Source organism: Schistocerca piceifrons, chromosome 2, assembly GCF_021461385.2.
Source record: "Schistocerca piceifrons isolate TAMUIC-IGC-003096 chromosome 2, iqSchPice1.1, whole genome shotgun sequence".
Classification (NCBI taxonomy): Eukaryota; Metazoa; Arthropoda; class Insecta; order Orthoptera; family Acrididae; genus Schistocerca; species Schistocerca piceifrons.
Window position 1 is genome coordinate 643,637,866 of NC_060139.1, and position 25,902 is coordinate 643,663,767.

At 45.7% G+C, this 25,902-nt stretch overlaps 1 protein-coding gene across 1 annotated transcript in view; it reads right to left on the reverse strand.

The window, feature by feature from the left end:
* The window catches only part of LOC124775688 (Down syndrome cell adhesion molecule-like), a 195,830-nt gene that overhangs the window by 135,891 nt on the left and 34,037 nt on the right, over window positions 1-25,902 (reverse strand). The window contains exon 4 of the mRNA XM_047250517.1: window positions 18,723-18,828. Coding sequence (XP_047106473.1) covers window positions 18,723-18,828 — 106 coding nt within the window. The remainder of the gene's footprint in view (window positions 1-18,722; window positions 18,829-25,902) is intronic.

The following is a 25,902-nucleotide window of genomic DNA, read 5'->3' on the forward strand; positions in this document are numbered from 1 at the left end:
AAAAATGGAATCGGTGGTTTCAGGAGGGTAATACGGAACGCCGTGCTCCATCCCAACGGCCTCGTATCAGTAGCAGTCGAGATGACAGGCATCTTATCCGCATGGCTGTAACGGATCGTGCAGCCTCGACTCGATCCCTGAGCCAACAGATAGGGACGTTTGCAAGACAACAATAATCTGCACGAACAGTTCGACGACGTTTGCAGCAGCATCGACTATCAGCTCACAGACTATGGCTGCGGTTACCCTTGACACTGCATCACAAACAGGAGCGCCTGCGATTGTGTACTCGACGACGAACCTGGGTGCACGAATGGCAAAACGTCATTTTTTCGGATGAAACCAGGTATTGTTTACAGCATCATAATGGTCGCATCTGTGTTTGGCGACATCGCGGTGAACACACATTGGAAGCCATACTGGCGTATCACCCGGCGTGATGGTATGGGGTGCCATTGGTTACACGTCTCGGTCACTTCTTGTTCGCATTGACGGCACTTTGAACAGTGGACGTTACATTTCAGATGTGTTACGACCCGTGGCTCTACCCTTCATTCGATCCCTGCGAAACCCTACATTTCAGCAGGATAATGCACGACCGCATGTTGCAGTTCCTTACGGGCCTTTCTCGACACAGCAAACGTTCGACTGCTGCCCTGGCCACCACACTTTCCAGATCTCTCACCGATTGAAAACGTCTGGTCAATGGTGCCCGAGCAACTGGCTCGTCACAGTACGCCAGTCACTACTCTTGATGAACTATGGTATCGTGTTGAAGCTGCATGGGCAGCTGTATCTGTACACGCCATCCAAGCTCTGTTTGACTCAATGCCCAGTCGTATCAAGGCCGTTATTACGGCCAGAGGTGGATGTTCTGGGTACTGATTTCTCAGGATCCATGCATCCAAATTGCGTGAAAATGTAATCACATGTGAGTTCCAGTATAACATATTTGTCCAATGAATACCAGTTTATCATCTGCATTTCTTCTTGGTGTAGCAATTTTAATGGCCAGTAGTGTATATTCTTCGTTTTTTCCAAGTTAAGGGATTGGCACACACATTCCGATAACTGGTTAATGTGCTCAGTATGGGATCTAACCACCTCTGGTAGCAATATAGGCCTCACAATGAGACGGCATGCTGTGCATGTTGAGTCAGTGACGTCCATTCTTCCTGCAGAACTGCTCGCTGTCTTGGAGAATGGTTGATGGACGCTGATGTGACGCAAGCGGTCTCCCTAGTGCATCCCAGACATTCTCTATGGGATTCAAATCAGGAGAGCGAGCAGTCCACGCCATGCATGCAGTATCTTCCAAGACAACATCAACTACCCGTGTTCTATGAGATCGAGCGTTATTGTCAATCAATACGACGTCTGGGCCTACAGCACCTCGCAACAACCGCATATGAGGTCCCAAGATCTCGTTGCGACACCTGACAAGGGTTAAATCTTGCAGATTCACTAATACAATTCATGACGACGGGTTTGAGTGGTAAACATAATGCCTGACCAGACCGTTAGCGATTCTCCTCGATCTCGGTCTGTTTCCGCAATGTTTGAGCCCCGAAATCGTGTTCCATGTTCCCTCCAGATGCGAATCCCCCGAGAATCACTCTCCAGGCTAAATCGTGACTCATCTGTGAAAACAACAATGGCCCATCGTTCGGACGCCCAGGTGGCTTATTGATGACTCCTCTCTAGATGTTCCCTTCTGTGAAGACGCGTCACCCGAAGACATACAGCATGTCTCCCCGACAATAAAGGCCACTCTGCCGAAGCCTTCTGCACATCGTGTGCCTCGATACAGCACGTCCAGTGGATGCTGCGAGCTGACATGCCAGTTGCAGCGCAGTACTAAGGCGGTACTGTCGTGCCCATAAACTATCGTCACATCCGAGAAACAACAGAACGACTCACATGAAGCCATCGGGCCAAGTTAGTTTGCTCCTGTCCTGCTTCCATTCTTGCTATGGACCTCCAGAGGGTCTGGTAGCTGTGTTCCATGTGCCATACTGCACCGTTTGTAACTGTGTACATAGCGATTTTGAATGTGGGGCTACCCACATAACACCACCTCGTTTCATAGGTACTATGTTGTCATAGCTGGCATAGTTGTCCGTTGACTGGAATGCCATCTTCCGTGCAGAACAGGGTGGTGCGGAGGTCTGGTTGACAGTTTGTATGCTTATATCGTGAATTAGACACGGGACGGAGAAACAGCGGTTTGTTGCTTTAATTTTGAACACTAGTTTATGTTCCAAAACGCTGTGCATGAAAACAGGATTTTCTTTAGCTCGTACCTCGGATTCTGTTGGTGACAGAAAGGTAGGGCGAAGTGCTTTGGGTAGCTCTTGCGGTAGGGACCCTCTGTATACCAAAAAGAATGATCGTCTTACTGTCACTATCCTACAGTACAGGGTCAAAGTGTGGATACTACATGATTCCTCCTGCTTAGAAAATTGCAGTAAATCAGTTGGTTCGTTTTGTATTTTATGTGATCTACGATGGGCTTGATGGGCATTTTGGAGGAATCATTAGTTTATCGGTTGTTGCTCGCGAAACCCCACCGGAAAGATATTTTTTTACTATATTTTCGCCTTCACCAGCGGAGCAAAACCAAACGGAGGATTCCACACCGGATATGCACACCAAATCGGCGAATCTTGAATTTTTTTTTTGATATCTTTATCCGTTTCCAAGATACACATGTTCAGAGTTACCTTACTTGTACGCATAAAATGCAGACGTAAAATCCGATTTGAGGCGAAAACGTATTTTATAAAGTGACGTAGCACTGACAAATATCCTGAAAGCGTCTGCGTTATCTGGAAACCCTATTCTGCATACTGAAGCACACGCAAAATTTTTTTGAACGTAAAATCCGGTATGAGGTGTAAAATTACTTTTGTGTAAACCATCTAAATTTTACTCGCCAATACATTTCTTTTCATCTGAGTTATACGTCCTGCTGCAGCAGGGAAAAGAAGGGAAGCAGCAGAATAATGCTCCTATCGGAGCACGCACACACACACAAAAATTAGAGTATGTTTGTGTTTATTTAAAAGACTCTGACTGAAGAGTGGGTACCAACTACCTTCCTCAGCACCCTTAAAAATTTTGTCATGCAAACATATTCGCGCTTTTTTACGCTTCAGAGAGAAGAAGATAGTGATAGTGCCAGAGCCATAGAAAAGTAATAAATACCGAAGATAGTAGACAGTGGTTGTGTTATAGAAAGAGTGAAGGAGACAATGGAAGTCTGAGATATAGAGTGGGACACAGTCGCATTGGAATATTGTTTACAGTGACAGAACAGTCCTATGAAAAGAGTGAAGGGGAAAGTGCCAGGGTCGGTGGGGAGGGAATGGGAGAAGAGGGATAAGGAGAAAGAGATAGTGGGGGTGGGTGATAGCCAGCGACAATGAGAAGCAGAGTATATGACAATGACAACGAGGAAGAGAGAGATAGTGACGGTAAGAAGAGACAGCAGCAGTAGGAAGGAGAATGAGATATTAACACTAAGATACAGCAAGACACAAGGAGACAATGACAGAGAGACACAAAGGGATAATCACAGTGAGCTGTGCTGAATAAGTGAATGAGAGCAACTGGGGGTGGATGGGTATGGGCGACTTGTAGATATGGACTAGTTGGTTTGGGTGAGTTACAGTCATGGTAGCTCGTGGGAGTCTGAGGTAAGTTGCATGTTTAAAAAAAGCGCGAATATGTTCGCATGCCAAAATTTTTGGGAAAAATTTTGAAGGTGGTGAGGAAGGTAAAATGATGCAGCTGGCACCGCACTTTTCAGAGTCTTTTAAAAAAAACGGGAACGTATTCCAATTTTATTTTGCTCCGCTGATATTTAATGACCGTAATGGATAACGTCAGTGATTGCCAGAAGAAGCCGTCCATTACTGTATTAACTACTTCTTTTAGCAGCTAAGGTTTTGCGTACAATTTTCTTTGTAGCTTAGTTGAGTGTGTGATGAGTCAAGTCGTACGGGCCTGGCCAGTGACGCAATATTAGGGGTACTCCTCTGGGGCTGCAGACCTGCCTCCTCAGACAGCACACAAGGCAGCAAGAGGCAGGTACTTAACGTAGATTCTGCCACTGTCAGGGCTGGCGACAGCACGGGCCTTCCTGCCAGTTTCCCATAACGCTTCGCACTATGTACACTGATTAGTCAGAACATTATGACAATCGACCTACTATCGTTATAAACCCGTCCAGGCGACAGTAGCGTCACCTGGCGAGCAACGACTTCTAGTCATACACACGCACGGTGCATGTAGTATTTGTGAGCTTGCTATCCGTGTGTTGACTGAGGAAGGCGTGCGATGTAACTGAGTTTGACGAAGCGTACATTGTGATGGCCTGGAGGCTCGGCACAAGCATTTCAGAGACTGCACGACTTTTAGGGTGTTCGAGTAGTGCTGTGGTGAGATGAACTGTGGCGGAACTAACATCAGACTTCAATTCTAGAGAGTACACATGTGTGTACGAAACACTCCTAGCGTTGGCCTCAGCAACCGACGACCCATGCATGTGCCAGCGTTAATACAATGGCATCGGCAACTACGACTGAAATGGGCTGTTGACCATGTTGGCGCAGTGACAGAGCGTCGCATGGTCCGATGAATCCCGATACCTTCTTCATGATGTCGATGGGAGGTCCGAATCCGTCGTCTTCCAGGGGAACAGCTCGTTGACACCTGTACTACGGAATGCAGACAAGCTGGTGGCGGCTCCGTTATGCTCTTGGAAACATTCATGTGGGCATCTATAGGTCCAGTGGACGTCGTGCAAGGCACAATGATGGCCAAGGATATCGTAGGCCCTACTCTGGTTGCAGACCACGTACACATGAGGAGCATCTTTCCCGATGGCAGCGGCATTTTTCTGGAAGATAATGCACCATATAACAAGGCCAGGAGTGTGATGGAGTGGTTCGAGGAACACATTGGCAAGTTTCAGTTGATGTGCTGGTCATCCAACTCGCCATATCTGAAAGCGATCCAACACATCTGGGATGTGATTGAATGTGGCGTCGGAGCTCATCGCCCCCTCCCTGGGATTTCTGGGAATTAGGTGACTTGTGTGTACAGGTGTTATGCCAGCGCCCTCCAGCGACCTACCAAGGCCTGTTTGCTTCCACTCCACGATGCGTCGATGTTGTTACCCATGCCAAAGGTGAACATACCGACTATTAGGTAGTTGGGCATAATGTTCTGGCTGATCACATAAGCACTTAACGCGGCGTGACGTACGCCTGAACTCGCGGAGAGCCACAGTTTTTACTCTCAGGGACATCTGACCAAAACGCACCTCAAAGAAACCATGTTTTGTGTCAAGAAGTCGCTTTCCGGGAATGCAGTGTGAAGGGTGGTCAGTGATATATAAACATCTTGGCGTGCGATGAGGAGCAGCTGGCCTGCTTTGCGAAGAGAAATTCATTTCTCTTTTGAGGGCACTGGCGCGACACACTGTTGCCACTTCACATGAGGTGGATGCCCCTGGTTTCGTAAGTTATAAGAGGCTTCTCATTGGCTGACCCAAACAAATAGTAGAGTGGGGAAAGGCAAGACACTGGTACGTGGAGGTAACTGCATTGGCGACAACATCGAACTGGCTGAAGATTGGGACTGTAACTCAGCAGTGTTTAAGAAATGCTAGCACAGGTGTGTAACGATTGATTATTACTGCATAAAGTTTACTTTAAAGAGAGACAATTGCCTTGCTAACAACTATATGTTTGGCCAGAAAGCTACAGCGCCGTTCTCATTGGTGCACAATAATTGTGCAGATTTGCAGAGTGGAGGACAAACTTGCATCACGAAAGAAAACACTTCTGTTCGAGATGCAGCAGAGAACACTTCGATTAGAGACACAGTAAAGCACACTTCGGTTTGAGCGGAGCGAGAGCAGACTTGAGCTCGGGACGCAGTGAAGGAAACTCATCGTCAAGGCACGGAAGAGAACACTTGACTTGGAGACTCCATCTGAGGACCGAAGTGATGCTGATATGTTGCAGTTGATGGCAGATCATGGCGTCCACTGTACTTCACGCATCTAAAAGGGCTGAACATGATAAGAGTTTGCAGCTTAGACGAACAGGGCGCGAGAATTAACGTGCATCTGTAGGCATGGTGTCAGGATTAGCTTCATTTCAGAACCCAAGTCTTGCGAGCAGTTGAAAGTTCTCTATTACCCTGTCTTTGTCGAGGTATTCACGCATTAGATGTTGTAATGACCCATGTCAACAAGTAATTGTATTCTTTTCTCTGTATTGCTTGTAACCAAACTAATCCAGTAACAATTTGCTATTCATGTGTATTAGCAGGAAACTTTACATTTAAGAGTTATTATCCTTGGAGTACAAGTGGTTTCTGCCTGAAAGTACCATTTTATCAATTTTTTTTCGAAGTACCAGTGAATTTTGCATGAAACCATCGATGCTAGGCAGTCACTTACAGCGTTCAAAGCAACGGATACAGTGGGGATAATGTTACAAGATTGTAGGAGATGGTGACATGTTTTTTTTATAGTGGTAATACTGAAGAGTACATTGACAGTGAAAGTAATTATGTCTAAAGCTACTGTAACGCAAATATAAGTTTGTTCTGCTGTTTTATGAGTGGTTTACAAATGAAACCACTGGAGCAGTATGTACTTTTGACATACATTTACTAAATGTTACATTCATTACTGTTGTTATTTAGGACTATAATTTGTTTTACACATTCTGAGTTCATGGAAGCTATACGATGTGGAATTGTGTCTACGAAAAATGTGGAACTCCTTTGAAATTTATTGAGGTGACCAAAGTCATGGTTCAAATGTCTCTGAGCACTATGGGACTCAACTGCTGAGGTCATTAGTCCCCTAGAACTTAGAACTAGTTAAACCTAACTAAGCTAAGGACATCACACACATCCATGCCCGAGGCAGGATTCGAACCTGCGACCGTAGAGGTCTCGCGGTTCCAGACTGCAGCGCCAGAACCGCGCGGCCACTTCGGCCGGCACCAAAGTCATGGGCTACCGATACACACATATACAGATGGCGGTAGTATTGCGCACGCATAGTGTAAAAGAGCAGTTCGCTGGCAGAGCTGGGATTTGTACTCATGTGAAAAGGTTTCCGACGTGTTCGTGGTGGCAGGATGGCGATTGACAGACTTTGAATGCGGAATGGTAGTTGCAGCTAGGCGAATGGGAAATTCTATTTCGGAAATCCTTAGGGATTCCAATATGACGAGAGCCACAGTGTCAAGAGTGTGCGGAGAATACCACATTCCAGGCACCACTTCTCGCCACAGACAACGCAGCAACGCAACGACCGAAGGCGTTTGCGGCGTTTGCGTGGAACTGTCAGCGCTGACAGACAAGCAACACTGCATGAAGTAACAGCAGAAATCAGTGTGGGACGAACAACAAACGTACCCGTTAGGACAATGCGGTGAAAGTTGGCGTTAACGGGCTACAGCAGCAGACGACCGACCTGAGTGCCTTTGCTAACACCACGGCATCGCATGCAGTCCCTCACCCGAGCTCGTGACTATATCGTTCCAACCTAGACGACTGAAAAAGGATGGACTGGTCAGATGAGTTCCGATTTCAGCTGATAAGAGCTTGATGGCAGGGTTTGAATGTGGCGCAGACCCGACGAAGCCATGAACCCAAGTTGTCAACCATTCACTGTGAAGCTGTTTGTGGCTCCGTAATGGTGTAGGATGTGTTTACATGGAATGAAGTGGATTCTCTGGCCCAGCAGAACCGATCATCGACTGGAAGTGGTTATGTTCGGCTACTTGGAGACCGTCTGCAGCCGTTCGTAGTCTTTATGGTTCCAAACGACGATGGCATTGTCACCGAACCACAACTGTTCACGACTGGTTTGAAGAACAATCTGGACAATTCGAGCGAATGAAATGGGCCCTCAAATCGACCGACGTGAATCTCATCGAACATTTATGGGCCATACTCGACTTGTTGAGTCCATGCCACTTGGAGTTGGTGCGTGACGCCGGGTAAAGGAGGGAGGTTCGACACGGTACCAGGAGCCATCTCATCATTTTTATCACCTCAATGTATATTCACGAAATAGTGAATATACAGGTTCCGAAGTTAAATCACCTCCTAGCACTCGCCCCAGTTGTACAGCCGACTTTGCTAGCGATTTGTCCACTGACAAATTACGCTCTCATTTGCCGAGACGATAGTTAGCATAGCCTTCAGCTACGTCATTTGCTACGACCTAGCAAGGCGCCATTATCATTTGTTATTTATCTTGGGATGCATGTACAGTCAGACCGATGTTCACCAATTATGGATTAAAGTTAAGTATTCCAGCAGCTACGTACTTTTCTTGATAGTATAATTACTTTACCTGTTCCAGACCTCACGCCAGCCTGCGTGAGCTTAAACGCGTGCCTTTTGGCTTCCTCCAAACCCCGTGAATTGGCTCCTGCCAATTCACAACATATGAAGACGAGGATTTTGCGTTCGTATTTGCCCTGATTTACTTGTGTCATGGCTTTGCCACAATCTCCAGATGTACTGTCCGAATTATATCGCTTGCAGAATCAGCAGACGCAGGCCTTATTGGATGCCCTTTGACAGCTCGTCCAGGGTCAACGTGCGATGCAAAACGATGCGGCAGCCGCCGCTCCACCGCTCCCGCAGTCACAACACGCAGTTGCACCACTTTTTCGTCCTTTTGATGTGGCACTGGAAAGCTGGACGGAGTGGTCGCGCCAATTTGGATTCCATCTCGCCGCCTACAGAATTCAAGGTAATGAACGGCAGCCTTTATTATTATCGTGTGTCGGAGTGTCCACCTACCATGTGATAGTGGAATTATTTCCCCGACGCGACGTGCAACGCTGTCCTACGACGAAATTTTGTCTGCATTGGATGCATATTTCAAAGAATAAGTCAGTGTAGTTGCAAAAAGGTGTACCTTCTTTCGTACAAAACGTATGGCCGGTCAGACTAATAGGGAGTGGGTTGCAACCTTGAAAGGCCTTACTAGGGATTGTGCTTTTGAGTGTCAATGTGGCCTCCCTTATTCAGATACTATGGTACGTGATGCAATTGCACAGAACATTTCTGATGTTCGTATAAGGGAACAGAGTTTGAAACTAGTCAATCCCTCCCTTCAACAAGTGATGGACATATTGGATCGGCAGGACACACTGGACTTTGCTCAGGAATCATTTGAAACTTCGCCACCCGTGTGTCAGGTTAACCGGCCCGCCGGGCGCGCTGCACGCAACAGTAAACAGCCCTCGCGCCCGTCTGCGCAGCTGCCGCCAAGCTCTCCGCCACGTGTCCTGCACAAGCAAGCGAATGCAGTGCTAAAATCATGCCCGCGGTGTGCTACTAGACATTCACGTGAGAATTGCCTGTCACGCCAAGCTATTTGCTTTTTCTGTAATAAAAAAGGACATGTTCAGTGTGTTTGCCAGAAAAAGCTCCGACTGGACACTCACAACCATTCCAGGCCCTTTGCTTCGCGCCGGAATCGGAATCGAACCAAGAATACTCAGGCTCGTGAACCTTCGCCCATGGAAATTCATGCAGTTCATTCCACTCCGCCCAGTGCCACTCTCTCTAACAGTGACAGTGTTCGTCCCACAAATACTGTGCGTCGACGTCGACGGAAATCTCGTCAAGTCGCAAGCGATTCTGTACCAGTGTCAGTTCACGTTGCACGAGACAGTCGCTCTTGTCGTCAGCAGGACAATAAACTTTTTGTAGACTTGGACATTAATGGCAACGTGATACCATTCCAGCTCGATACCGGAGCTGCAGTTTCCTTGATCAATCAAGACACGTACAGACAGCTGGGCACACCTCCATTGCGTGCCGCAAATGTTAAGCTAACTACATATTCAGATCACGGGCTCCCTGTGTTAGGACAGTGCAGCCTTCTTGCAACATACAAGGGACAAACAAAACTTGTGTCATTGTACGTCCTTCATTCTTCTTCTGCAGTGAACTTGTTTGGTTTAGATTTATTTCAGTTGTTTAACTTGTCTATAGTAAATCAGGTCCTCTCAGTGAACCAGACTGTGCCTTCAGCCAGTGTTTCTCGTCTATGTTAAGTTTGCAGACATTTTTGCACCGGGCCTTGGTTGCGCTAAGAACTATAGAGCACTATTGGAACTGAAAGTAAATGCGCAACCGAAATTTTTCAGAGCGCGCAATGTTCCCCACGCATTGTGTGATGAGGTCGCAAGAACATTACACGATTTGGAATCACAAGGTGTAATTGAACGTGTGCAGGCTTCTCTCTGGGCATCACCCTTAGTAATTTTGCAAAAGCCTTCTGGAAAATTGAGACTTTGCGTGGACTTCAAGGCAACAGTGAATCCACAACTAGTGACTGCAACTTTTCCTTACCCCGCCCGGAAGATCTTTTTGACAAACTGTGCCCGGGTAAATATTTTTCGAAGTTGGACCTAGCAGATGCGTACTTGCAAATACCGGTGGACGAAGACTCCCAGTGCGTTTTGGTGGTTAACATGCATCTTGGTTTGTACCAGTTCAAACGACTGCCATTCGGGTGTGCATCCGCCCCTGCCTTGTTTCAGCTATATCTACAAACTGTTTGTGCGTCGGTCCCTACTGCAGCAAACTATCTGGACGATATTGTGATCTCCGGAAAGACGGAAAAAGAACATTTAGCCAATCTCAGATCATTATTTCAGGTCTTGCGACAAAATGGTCTTCGCTTGCGGAAGGACAAATGTGTGTTTTTTGCTCGTGACTTACCCTATTTGGGCCATGTAATCAATGCCCAAAGCATACATCCCAGTCCAGAGCACCTCCGTGCCATACAAGACTTGCCTTCGCCGCAGAATTTGAAGCAGCTACAGAGTGTGCTGGGCAAAATCAATTATTACCGTCGCTATGTGCGCCACGCCTCTTCCATTTCAGCTTCGCTTCATCGCTTACGCCGTAAAGGTGTTCCGTTCGTCTGGACGACGGAATGCGAACGCGCCTTTCGCCAGTTGAAATCGGCGTTGCTTTCCAATACTTGCCTTATGCCATTCGATCCCCAGAAACCCCTTTTGTTGATGGTGGATGCATCGGGTTTCGGGATCGGTGCTGTGCTTGCGCACAAAGATGGATCGCACGATCGCCCTATTGCCTTTGCATCCAAATTGCTCTCGTCTGCGCAAAGAAATTATTCACAGATCGAGAAAGAAGCTTTGGCTCTCGTATTTGGTGTTACAAAGTTTCATGATTTCTTGTATGCTCGTCACTTTACCATCATCACAGCCCACACACCTTTGACATCGCTTTTTCATCCGACCAAGCCTGTACCTCAACATACAGCGCAGAAATTCATTCGCTGGTCTATTTTCCTCTCGCAGTACCGCTGCGATATCTTGTATCGGTCCACTGCTAAGCACGGAAACGCCGATGCGTTGTCCCGTTTGCCTGTTGCTGAGGATAGAGCATTCGATTCCTCCAAACTTGCTTGCATGTTCATTGATTCGGAAACCGATGAAGTGATCGAATCGTTTCCGATTGATTTTCGTCGTGTAGCTACAGCCACAGCTGCAGACCCTGTCTTTGCTACCGTTCTGCGTTTTGTTGCTACGTAGTGGCCCTTGTCAAAGTCACGGATCGAGGATCCGTTGGTTCGCCGGTTTTTTGCTCACAAGGAGAGACTTTTTGTACGACGTGGTGTTTTGCTGTTGCGTTCTGATAATGATCAGTCCAGGGTCGTGGTCCCACGTTCGTTACAGTCCTCTGTCTTATGGCTTCTCCACCAAGGATATTGGGGTATAGTGAGAACGAAACAACTTGCTCGTCAACACTGTACTTGGTTCGGAATCGATGCTGCGATTACGCATATGTGCTCTTCGTGCATGGCGTGTGCCGAACAATAATCCGCACCACCGCGGAAATTCTTTGCATGGCCAAAAGCCACTTCCCCTTGGCAACGCTTACACATCGATTTTGCTGGTCCATTCTGGAATGCTCGATGGTTGGTTGTTGTAGATTCATTCAGTAATTTTCCTTTTGTTGTCCGGATGTCTTCCACGACGTCATCTGCCACCATCCAAGCGTTGTCCGCTATCTTTTGCATTGAAGGTCTTCCACAGACAACTGTTTCCGACAATGGCCCACAATTCATGTCCGCAGAATTTCAGTCATTCTGCAAGGCCAATGGTATTCAACATCTGACGTCCGCGCCGTTTTCGCCACCGTCAAACGGTGCCGCTGAACGTTTGGTCAGGACTTTCAAGTCACAGATGTTGAAGTTGAAAGAGTCGCATTCTCGGGAGGACGCGTTATTGCTCTTTTTGTCCTCGTATCGCTCTCAGCCCCGAGATGGTCGCTCGCCGGCTGAGTTGCTCCACGGTCGTCCTCATCGAACCTTGATGTCTTTGCTACATCCGCGGCATCAGGTTCCTGTGCAGCGGCAGACACCTGCTTTTGCTCCGGGCGACGTTGTCTACTACCGCAACTATCGAGGTTCACGGCGTTGGCTCGTAGGGCGCATTCTTCGCTGCCTCGGCCGCGCTATGTATCTGGTTTTGGCGGCCTCTGGTGAGGTGCGTCGGCATCTCAATCAGCTGCGCCTCTGTCGTCGCACGGGATCTGCCGCTCCCCGTCTGCTTTCAGCGACGGTGCCGTCCGGTCAGCGCCCTGGGGACCCATCTACTGGCCCGCCTCAGCCCCTGGTGTTACCGACGATGCCTTCCATTTTGCCCCACCGCGACGCGCCGCCGCCGCCGCCTGTTCTCCCGCCGGCGACGCCCGCAGTGGACGCGTCGCTGCAACCGCCGGGCGCCTCCCTGGGTCACGCGCCGCCGATCGCTTCCCGTGACCAGCTGTCCTCCGACATGGAACTCTTGCCCGCTCCGGACCACATGGCGTCTTCGCCCGTCGGGTGCCCCGCCCCGATGGAGGTCGACTCTTCGGCCCCTCCTGTCTCTCTACGGGCGCATACACCGCATGTTGGCGTGCACCCTGGACTAGGTTTTCAGGCATTTCCTAGCTCCCCTCGGACCGAATGGCAGGGTGCGGGTGGCACAGCCTCGCCTGTTGTTAGGCTCCCCACCTCGTCGCATACGTCAACATGGGGTCCTCCCCACGGCGGGCGGAAGCCTTATAACACAACCGTACGCCGATTTGCGAGGGAGGAATGTGGTGTCACCGCCAGACACCACACTTGCTAGGTGGTAGCCTTTAAATCGGCTGCGGTCCATTAGTATATGTCGGACCCGCGTGTCGCCACTGTCAGTGATTGCAGACCGAGCGCCGCCACACGGCAGGTCTAGAGACGTCCTAGCACTCGCCCCAGTTGTACAGCCGACTTTGCTAGCGATGGTTCACTGACAAATTACGCTCTCATTTGCCGAGACGATAGTTAGCATAGCCTTCAGCTACGTCATTTGCTACGACCTAGCAAGGCGCCATTATCATTTGTTATTTATCTTGGGATGCGTGTACAGTCAGACCGATGTTCACCAATTATGGATTAAAGTTAAGTATTCCAGCAGCTACGTACTTTTCTTGATAGTATAATTACTTTATCTGTTCCAGACCTCACGCCAGCCTGCGTGAGCTTAAACGCGTGCCTTTCGGCTTCCTCCAAACCCCGTGAATTGGCTCCTGCCAATTCACAACATTTTGTAACAAGTGTCTGTCTTCAATGTGAATAGTTAGCGTTATTCTCTGAGAACGAGTTGCAGGTTGCACTCTTGATGAACTCAGAATTTCTTCACCAATGTATATAAAAAAAAAGTTGTCTGAAATGAGAAGTACCAGTTGCCTCACGGAGTTATTAACCAGCGGTTTAAGAAAGCAGCTACAAGAACTAATAGCATTTGTCTTTCCTTATTTTAAAAATAAAAGTGATGAAAGAAAATTATTTTTCACTCTCACGTCTAATTATGTGCTAATGTTGACGGCGGTGGGCCTTAAGGGGGTTATTAGCTAACGTCTGACTGCACTTAGGTGTAATGGTCCCAGAAAGACTGAGAACGACAGCTCTGTAGTATCGCCAAAGATCTCCGTGAGAAACGCAGGCAAAAGCAATGCCGCCAGATCAGTACATCCCATTAGAACGTGTTCAGTTGCCACAAATGATCTACAGTGAAATTATTTGTGAGTGAGAGACAAGACTCGGGCCTAGGGTCTTTTATTATCTGGAGTCAAGAATCAGACTTCGACGATGATAACCATTCCGCTGCTATGGCTGAAGTTTACCACGATCGGTAATAAGTTGCAAGTCTGTTCGAGCAATACTGTGATGAACTCCGCTATCACAGGGACGTCTAAGGAAATTCGTGTACATGAAGTATAAAGGCTATTTTTTTAAAGTGTCACATTCTCCTACAGGGATTACTATTGGCTAAAACTAGAAGAAAAATTCCTATAATTACATGTCCTTAAACTAATACCTGTTGAGATATGGGCCGTTTTGCTTGTGATATGTAATGTATAATAATCGGTGGTGTAGGCCGTCTTAGTGTTGCAGTAACTTGTGTTATGAATTACCATCGCTACTGGAGAACGTTACCCTTGCAGAAATACAACGACGTGGTTTATGCAATTTCTACGGATCGTGCGACTGTACCTCACCAAAAGGTTTCCTAAGCGATGGGTTGGTCAAAGAGATCCGGTAACATGGCCTACTCGTTCACCGGATCTGGCCATGGGGACATTTGAAGGCACTGACGTGTACTCAAGTCATCGCCACGTGCAGACGTTACACGGGCGTGTCACCAAACCATGAGTCGCAGTCTGAACGGAGCTAGGTGTATTTCAAAGAGTGCGTCATTCACTGCAAAGACGGGTTGAAGGATGTGTCAAGATGCAACACTGCCTATAATGTCTACTTCTACGCAACGGAGAGATGGTAATGAGAGAGCAAAGTGGCCTTTACCTCTACAGGTATTGTTTTCCGCACATTTTATTACAGGAGCTTTTACTCTGGTTTTGACCAATACTACCTCCTACAGGACTATCTGATACGTTCAATAAACATCCTGTGTATTAAATACTTAAATTACGCACATTCTATTTGTTTACTTGTGTATCTAACGTGTTTATTTGACCGAGAATCTGTAAGTATACAGAAGAAGAGCAGACGAATAAGGAACAAGGAAAGAAGCATGATTATAGTGTAATCCCAGATATTCGATGAGATTGTTAGAGAAAAATGTCTGATAGTACAAGAAGGAGGGGGGTAACGGACTGCTTCTCGCCCCTGTATTTGGCTGAAGAGGGTGACCACGAAAAATTTACATCTGCATACTAACTCGTTAAAAATTAAACGAGACCTCCTTCGTTCCAAAACCCACAGTAAGGAGATCCTCGCAGTTCTGAACATGTGACACAAACGCAATATAGACAACAAATTTTCCACACTAACATATAACCAAGAACATAAAATGATTGCTAGGCCATTATCGTCTAGGATCATCAGATGGCAAGTGAATTTACAAAGTTTATTTGTACTGACCATATTACTGCACTCACATTAAGTGGTATTATCAATAATACATACATCTTTTGGATCTTCTAAGGACCTAATCGATGGAGGATAAGCAGGTGGCTACCCGTAAAACCTTTGGGCTCCTCCTAAACTGTGCTGTAGCTAATGTTTTTAAGGTTTCTGGCAAGCTTCTGAAAATTTGTGTTCCTTAATAAAAACACTTATTTGGAAAAAAGAAAAGGCCTTTGAGATGCTCATATCCAACATATTTAACCCGTAAAGTGAGTTGCTCGTTACATAAAGGGTTATCCACAACGAACTTCTTTAAGGAACACGTTCTACTGAGAAGCAATTGTTCGTAAATGTTTCTGCCTGATGTACTTGCATTTGCACACAAATAAACAGCAATAAATGCTTATGGGTTTTAAAAAGTATAGCTTGGGTCGAGGAGTTGTTTAAATACTGTATATAATACGATATGATATTATGAAACGTAAGTAAGCAAATATGCCCGGTTCTTTTTTTTTTTTTAGATTTTTAATCATTCATTTCAGACATCTGCATTACAAATAAAATTTGTTTTGGCGTGTCAGCAGTTTTGTGATATGTGCCTCGCAACTAAATGTATTGTCAAGCTGTAATCCTCTTTTATCTATGCGTCCTTCTATTTTATGCGTTTATTGGATGAAGATCCTTAACAGCTTATAAACTGCACATACTGAATCTGTTCAACGATTAATGAGAATTAATTAAAAAGCCATAGCTTCTGCTAATACTGCATCTGTCTTGCTGTTTGTCTGTACTTTTAGATCATTAGCAAAAATGTTTCAAAATTTTGTCGTGATGTCCCCGTACTGTAAGCAGTATACAATGCAGTAAAATGTATTAATATCCATTTTCTTAAGCACAATGGGCGAACGACATTCTAACCACAAAACGCCTACGTACTGTGAGTGTGTGTGTGTGTGTGTGTGTGAGTGTGAATCCGAAGGAACCAAACTACTGAGGCCATTGGTCTCTAGACTTAAGCTAACTTATGCTAAGAACAACACACTCTAATGCCCGAGAGACGACTCGGAACTCTGGTTGTGGAGGCCGCTCAGTCGGTGATATGGCGCCTCAAACCACGCGGCCACTCCGCGCGGCCCCACGTACTGTAACCCCACCTATCCCATATTACAGTGTTTGTACTACACATGGTGGCAAATAAAATTTCCCAGAAATTCGCCAGACCCAAACCCATCTACCGGATTGGCATAGGGTGCAGCGTGAATCATCACTCCACATTACTCGTTTCCAGTCATCCAATGTCCAATGGCGTCACATTTACACCACGTCAAATGTCGCTTAGCATTGACTAGCTCTGTGGGATATAAGGAGCTGCTCGACCATTCTACTCCATTCTTTTTAAGGGGACGTTTACTATCTTTTGGTTCAAAAAGTCGATTTTTTTAAAATTGCATTTTTGGATCCATAAAAGTGTTAAGAATCCACCCCTGAAACGGTTTTCCCGAATACGGAGCGAAAATGTTTGTTATTCGCGGTTGAAAAAAAAATGCACCTGCCTGAAATCGGCCAGTTTTTTTTCTTTCGGAGGATGAGTTATTGTACCGGTGCTTGGGAGGAAACACACAAAATTCAAATGAAAGTTTGAACGCGTTTGTTTGGAAGTTAGCCCCTAAGCATTTCCATTCTGGTACGGAGACTGTGGAGATTGCTACTTTCCAGGCAGTGAGCAGCTTCAACGAAAGGTATTCAGCAATTCTGAAGACCATGACAACGATGGACGTCACCCTGGGACTCTATTTGACGCAGGTCGATAAGTATTCGGACGACCACCGGATTCAAGCGGCCGAAAACCGCTTGTCACTGGCCGTACGAGCGGCTCTGGAGCAGCGGAGTATGGCCCAAATCGAGCAGAACGCCCTCTGGGAGAAAGAGGAAAGACTAGTTTACGGACCCGGAATAGCAGACTGAACTTAAGTGGCATAATATCGCATTTATATGTAGTCAAAACTTCAAACGCGTTTTTCTTGAAATGACTTTCTTTTATCGCGCGGTATGGTAACTTCAAATTTACTGAACCGATCAGCATGATTCTTTGTTTCCTACGAAGCTAACGAAATTGCCTAGGAGTTGTACCACTTTTATTCCGATTCATCAGTTATAAACATTTTTATTTGGCCGACGAAGTCGAAAAATCGATGAAAAAACCCTATTTTTTTTTCAAACGGCCGCCATTTTGTTTCCTATGGTCCAAATAACTTAAGCGAGGTACAACTCCTAAAGAATCTTATATACTCCGCCTAGTGAACTCAATTTTAATTTCAGACGAGCCGGCTGACCTGTGACATACCGTGCGTGGAGATCTACATCGAAATTTTGTTTCGTTCCGAAGGCACTTCCGACTTTGCTCTTCGACATTTCTGGTCAAAAAAATTCCAGTTTGTAGAGAAAATGTCAATAAAAATTTTGACCAAATTTGACAATGATATCTAAACACATCCCAAGAAAAAAATTCTCAAAGAACATGCTTTTTTCGGACCAAAGATAGTAAACCTCCCCTTAACTTCGTTACTACGTTGTGCTAGCTGGACTGCTGTCAACATTTTGCAACTCACGAGTGAACCCTTCCGCTGAATTCATGCGAGTTTTTGCAGCCACCCTCCTTAGTGCTCGAGAGTCCACCAAAACTTGAGGTCTGCCTGGTCTCGGTTTAATTGTGGTTGTTCCTCCGCAGTCACGTCAGCAACATTCTGCTTGGGCAGTATTAGCAGCGTTGAAATGCCCCTAATGGATTTATTACTCAGATGGCATTCAACGACTATTGCACTTTCAAAGTCACTGAGCTCTGCTGTCCGACAATTCCTGCTGTTGCTGGTTCTCTACTAACAAACCAGTACACCCTGCCTCATTTTATACTGGCGGGTCCGTCTCTTGTGACATCCAGTAATCAGTTCATCACATGGGGAGTGCGGATACTTACGATCAAATAGTCTATGCCTGAAAATAGTAGCACAGTCTGAGGAGTAAATACTGAGACTAACAAGACAAATAAAAAGAGGCCAACGGAAGGCAGGAGACTGAAACATAATCTACACCATTGACTACTCACCCTTCTGGCCACAGGTAAAATGACCCATACGTCAACAATTATCAATTTCTGGACGAATGACTTTTTTGAACAGCACTACTTGCTGGTAGATATTGCGATACCTTTCCTTTAAACATCCTTTACGAAATTTGGTCTCACCTCCGAGGTTGATCTGTGCCGTACCCTGAGCGCTCTCTTCATTGTTGGACACGAAGCACTGATACATGCCTGCATCCTCCCTCTCGACGTACTGGATCCTCAGCGCCTGCAACCAAACGGGATGATCTGTCAATTTATATATACTTCCCAGTTGATTGTTTCTGAGAGTATGAAGTAGATGCATTAGACACCTGTTACTCTGTTTCGTCGTAAGCTCGCTGCGCAAGATATTAGTCACCCCTTCTTGTATTAATCGGATCCCAGTTAGCTGCAAAATATTTTATTTATCTTCTACTGTTTGTATTTCTTCACTACAAGCTTATTTAGGGTATTATTCCATTGTCACGTGTACCTGTTGAAGTTACAATTAACACAGTTTACGTACATCTTATATTGGTTTCCTATAAAGTTGTTTTACAACTTTATTTATTTCTAGGTCCAGTGACGTTCAGAATGCGTCTTAGAGCGGATAGTTTTCCGGTGAAAAGTTGTGTGAATCACAAAATTTCATTTGTACACAATATTGTTTTTGACAGACAAAATAACAGTTCTCACTCCCAAGATACTTTATGTTTACAGAGTAAGTCATATCTCTGAACGTCAGAGATGATGGTTGTATATTATAGATACTACAATTTTGTCGTTAGCACAAATATAAAAAATATTTAGAAAACTACGTCGAAATTTTACAAAAAGAAAACGAATAAAAACCATATAATACTCATAAACAGTAGATAACTTTAACTACAATTAACAACAGAATTCTAATATCTATGATATACAAACACCATCTCTGACCTTCAGAGATATGATTTACTCTGTAGACATTCAGTATCGTTGGAGCGAGAATTATCATTGTATCTGTCAAAAACCTATACAGAAGAAAGTACGTGATTCATACAGTTTGTCACCAGACAAATATCAACTCCGAGATTCATTATGAACATCACTCCACCTAGACGTAAATAGAATCGTAAAATAACTTTATATGAAACACACATAGACGTAAGTAAGCTATATTAATTGTACCGCAGAAATAGGACCAGCAAGAGTTAAATCCTTTGCAGCTAACTGGGAATCAATTTAAATAAAAATGTCTTATTTTGGCCTCATATATGATGCGGATCCAACGGAGAAGAAGTCAGTCATCCTTAAAACACACACACACACACACACACACACACACACACACACACACACACACACACACATTGGCCTCATTGAAGCTCGATAGATGGAGTAGAACTAGTATCAGGCGGTCATGTTACCTTCCAGCACCGACATAAGTCAGGGGAGTGATACGGTGTGTATATGTCAGTCCACTGTAGCCAACGCAGTAAGGTGGGTCGATGTGAAAATACGAAAAAAATAGCAGAAAGGAGCTATCGAATTTGTACGTGCCTGTGACCACTCAGTAGATGAGGTTTCTTGATTTATTGCTGTATAAACGCGGATTATCTAACGTGTCCACAAGGAATGGTGTACCACTCGCATCTATGGAACATAGGATAAGAATAATAGTCGCAAAAAGACCTTAACTGCCAGGGACTGGATACTAGTTTAACTTGCAATCGGTGTCAAACTCGACAGGAACTGCTGCTGTCAGTGAATGTAGTTGCATCAAAACGAGTTTCCGAACGAACATTGCGAAGTGAACTACCTGCAACGGTCACTTCGTGCTGGGAATCTGGCAAAAGGCTATGTCTCACAAAGGCACAAAAAGCTACACGTCACGGAAACTGGACAATAACTGAGAAGAGGCGTGTTATGCAGTCGTACGAGTCACTATTTTCCCTCTTTTCAAATGATGCAAGGCGACGAGAGCACTGATGGGCCAGTGTGTAGAGGGTGCAATTCAGGCAGGAGGTGTTTTTGTGACGTTTTGACAATGTTTCCGTATCGAGACTTGGGCCCACTCACTTAAGTTACCCTCAGCATAAACCAGGATCTTAGTTTCAACATTCGCGGTGACCAAGTGCTACCCTCTCTTCTACACCACTGTGATGAGCAAGCTGTGGATACTCCCACCTTCCGAATTGACAATAGTCCTGTCCTTAGCGCTTATGTACGTGTACGTTACTAGGTTGACGAACACTCAAGCATTACATCGCAACTCGACAGCCTGATTATTTTCCCGATCACGGTAACGTACATATTGTCCGCAACTACTTGGAACAGCGAATGAAACTTAGCAATCAAAATACCGAATGCTCCGTAGCTCTGCTACGCCCAATCATCATGGGTAGGGTATATCTGAAGTAACGTATGAACTCCTTACCAAACGGAATCGAGAACGGTATCATCAGGTGGTGTTACACTGTATTACCGTGATGTCTCCAAAGGGGGGGAGGGAGTGGGAGCAGGAAACTAATTTTTCGTCCGAGTTTCTTATATTACAGTTGTTTTACCATAAGTGCAGATATTTCTTTTGGTGACAGGGCGATGTAACGAACGATATTCATTAGTATTTACTTTTAAGTTGGTTAATACCTCCAAGTACATGGTACAAGAGGAAGCCATTAAAGCTTATTTTCCCTGGGCAGTAGGGCAGGTGTTAAAAGTATGGATGTGTGGACTCAAAACAGTCTGTACTGACGGATGTAGCCCAATTTGTGGTGCAGTTACGACCGTGTAAAAAACATCATCTAGTAAAGTCTGTGACGTGTTTGTGGGAAGACTGTTAGATGCAAAGAAAAAACAACGAACACGCTAGTGTGTGAACATATTACGATACCAAGTATAAAAATAACTGCATATGTACCTGTCACACCCATTAGTTATAGGTTATTCCAGAAATGTGCGATAAACTTTTATGGATGGCAGAGGGTGTCTTGAGGAACAAACTGACGACAGGAACCCGTGTCCGGAAATGTCATCCAACGCGGTACAGAGCTGCGTCTGCCGCTAGGCCAGGCCACCGCTGACAAGCTGTAGGCGGGACGCCTCGCAATGTTGTTAGTTATTAAGTCATCAAGACTGATTGCCACGATCGCCAGTGGGGAGCTAGCTGCTGCGTAAACAGGCCTTGTCTCGGGTGTATGCGGTGCTCTGTCGATGACTGTTTCGGAGACGGATTTCCATCCGCAGTTTATTCTCACCACACTACTAGGCTTGTCCGCCACACTTAGGGAATGCTCGGTTCCGTGCAGGGCGTATGGGATATCAGTATTTAATTGAAAATATACCGACTAAAGGTCTTAATTTTGTTGTGTCCTACCGAGGACGTGCAGGTCTTTAAACACGCAGACAATAACTATTAGACTGTCTCATTGCCGCACACTGCTGCTGGCACTCGTAAGATCGCAGTGTCACGTACTGAGACGTACGGGCCACGGCCTGCCTTTCTCGTAGGTCTCGACGAAGTGACGCTTGCTGCTGAAGGATTCACCTAGCAGCAAGCGCCAGCGCATATACAAACATCAAAAAAATGTTTTGCATCACCACGGTTCCCAGAACTCCTGAAGACAGACGTTGACAATGGATATTCTATCACAGAAACAGTCCCATTGACTGTTCAGAGATGTCACTACACCCGCCCAAAGATGTAAACAACCATGCATTAGCAGCGCCTATTAGACGGAGGGGGTCCGACAGCCGATCAGTTCCAGTCATTCCACGAGGATGGAGGTACACAGCTCGTGTTGTCTGTAGTTCAACCACGCCTAGGCGGTCAATACTGCGGTTCGATCGCATACACATTGTTATTTTGTGTCAGGAAGGGCTCTAAACAAGGGAAGTGTCCAGGCGTCTTGGAATGAACCGAAGCGATGTTTTTCGGACATGGAGGAGATACAGAGAGAAAGGAACTGTCGATGGCATGCCTCGCTCAGGCCGCCCAAAGGCTGCTACTGCAGTGGATGACTGCTACCTACGGATTATGGCTCGGAGGAACCCTGTCAGCAACGTCACCATGTTCAATAAAGCTTTTTTTGCAGCCACAGGATGTCGTGTTACGACTCAAACCGTGCGCAATAGGCTGCATGATGCGCAGCTTCATTCCCGACGTCCATGGCGAGGTCCATCTTTGCAACCACGACACCATGCAGTGCGGTACAGATGGGGCCCAACAACATTGCGACTGGGCCGCTCAGGATTGGCATCATGTTCTCTTCACCGATGAGTGTCGCATATGACTTCAACCAGACAATCATCGGAGACGTGTTTGGAGGCAACCCGGTCAGACTGAACGCCTTAGACACACGTCCAGTGAGTGCAGCAGGGTGGAGGTTACCTGCTGTTTTGGGGTGGCATTATGTGGGGTTGACGTACACCGCTGGTGGCCATGGAAGGCGCCGTAATGGCTGTACGGTTAGTGAATGCCGTCCTCCGCCCGACAGTGCAACCATATCGGCAGTATATTGGCGAGGGATTCGTCTTCATGAACGACAATTCGCGTCCCCGTCGTGCACATCTTGTGAATGACTTCCTTCAGGATAGCGACGTCTCTCGACTAGAGGCCACGCGGAGTAGCCTTTCGGTCTATGGCGCCTTGCCATGGTTCGCGCGGCTGGCCCCTTTGGAGGATCGAGTCCTCCCTTGGGCATGGATGTGTCTGTTGTCGTTAGCGTAAGTTAATTTAAGTTAGCTTAAGTAGTGTGTAAGCCTAGGGACCGATGACCTTAGCACTTTGGTCCCATAAAACTTACCACAAATTTCAGATTTCTCCACTAGAGTGGCCAGATGTTCTCCAGGCATGAACCCTATCCAACATGCCTGGGATAGACTGAAAAGGGGCTGTTTATGGACGACGTGACCCACCATCCACTCTGAGGCATCGAAGCCAAATCGTCGTTGGGGAGTGGGACTATCTGGATCAACAGTGCCTTGATGAACTTGTGGATAGTATGCCACGACGAATACAGGCATGCATAAATGCAAGAGGACGTGCTACTGGGTATTAGAGGTACCGATGTGCACAGCAATCTGGACCACCAGCTCTGGAGGTCTTGACGTGTGGTGGTATAACGTGCAATGTGTGGTTTTCATGAGCAATAAAAAGGGCGGAAATGATGTTTATGTTGATCTCTATCCCAATTTTCTGTAGAGGTTCCGGAACGCTCGGAACCGAGGTGATGCAAAACTTTTTTGATGTGTGTAACTTCGACGCTCTGTAGCGTCGTTAGATGGCGTTTCCTGTCACGGGTTCCTGTCTTTAATTTGTTCCTCAAGACGCCGTCTACAGTCCTTTCATTTCTGGGTCACCCTGTGTATGACTGTTGGGATCGGTATTGACAGACTAAAGTGAGGTGACGGTATATGTACGATTCAACCGAGAGAGGTTGCGCAGTGGTTAGCACACTGTATCTACGTTCGGGAGGACGACGGTTCGAATCTGCGTCCGCCCATCCTGATTTAGATTTTCCGTGATTTCCCTAAATCACTCCAGACAAACGATGGGATGGTTTCTTCAACATGGTGCTGCCGATTTCCTTCCCCATTCTTGAAACAATTCAAGCTTGTGCTCCGTCTCTAATGTCCTTAATTTCGACAGGACGTTAAATCATAATCTCAATTTCTTCAATTGCTTGTGAGTTCAAAAACATGTCTAAGATAATTGAGTTCATCCAGTGAAGACAGTCTATTGCTTACAGCGAGGTTGTGTGCTTTCGTGGACTGTTAAGGGGTCAGACGAATGGAACACGGCACTACCAAAGTTTCCTCGACTATAAACGTCGCTGTCAAGTCGGTATGTCTGAAGCCAAACGAGGTGGCGCAATGGTTAAGGCACTAGACTCTCGTTCGTGAGGAGTTATGTGAATGTTTTAAGGTACATTCTTCCGTCATTGGTAACGGTGCGACCTGTGCTGTATGCAGTGTAGTGTAGCGATCAGCGTCACTGACTGGCTGGCTGAGGGTCACCAATTCAAACCTGACCACCAGTAATTATTTGTTATTTAGTACTTATCTTTTCTGGAAGGTTCTAGAAATATCTTGTGTATGTAATGTTTGTGTATTTTGGAATATTCGGTGTTTGTATAAATAACAGCACTCTCCACCTAGAAGTTCGGTTCTGTTTTGCCGGCCGGCCGGAGTGGCCGAGCGGTTAAAGGCGCTACAGTCTGGAACCGCACTACCGCTACGGTCGCAGGTTCGAATCCTGCCTCGGGCATGGATGTGTGTGATGTCCTTAGGTTAGTTAGGTTTAAGTAGTACTAAGTTCTAGGGGACTTATGACCACAGCAGTTGAGTCCCATAGTGCTCAGAGCCATTTGAACCATTTTTTTTCTGTTTTGCCTACAAGTTGTTGTTCCTAATAAAGGTGTTTTCGGTACAAACTTCATTGAGGATCCTGCTTCGAAATCGCGCTTTATTGTGATTACGACGTAACAATATTGTTCTCCTTTACTATTGCTGTCAGAAGTGAGTGTAGTGAGAGTACTACAGTTGTACAACGCTAAGTTTTACTATATGTCTTGTAACATCTACTGCTGCACAGCAGTTTTTTTCTTTTTTTAGATATAAGGATACTTTTTACGGTACTACGCTGGTATCTGTCCCTAGCATGATTATTTTAATTATTAATTCCCAATAATAAAACGTTGAACCAAAAATTAATTATAATTTAAATCTGCCTCTCAAGAGAGTATTAAAATTGTCGGTTTGCACAGCCGCGTCAAATCTAGATCAAGAATTAAAGGTCTCAAATGATTTTTATTATTTTCTATGCTCTGCGTACATATGATGTATGAAATGAATATATAAAAAAATCAATAGTGAAATATACGCGTATCTAGTGCGGAATCACGCAGACAATACCTTTTGCTATTAATGTTCCTAATGTATTTCATTTATATATACGGTATAACCTCGTTAGCGCGAACTCGCATAAGATGAACTCGCGGTTAACGCGAAAAAATATTGGCCCCACCAGGAATACATTGGCTCTTATGGTATGTTTTATCGGTTAACACGAATTTCGGTTAAGGCGAATTACGAACTCTGTTTCAGTTCCTAGCGTAATTAAATTTCACTGTAACACAAACTTCCGACCCTAGAGTATCCTAAAGCGTAATTTTTTCCCTAAATGAATGTAGGAAATGTAGCTACAAAGCTAATTGTACTTATTGTTGACTCGTTTTTAACGTATTGTAGGTCGGTAGCCGCGATTATCACCTCAACAATCAGCGTATGTTGTACATTGTAAGACATTCAATAATGTGTGCAGCAGCATTTATGAACG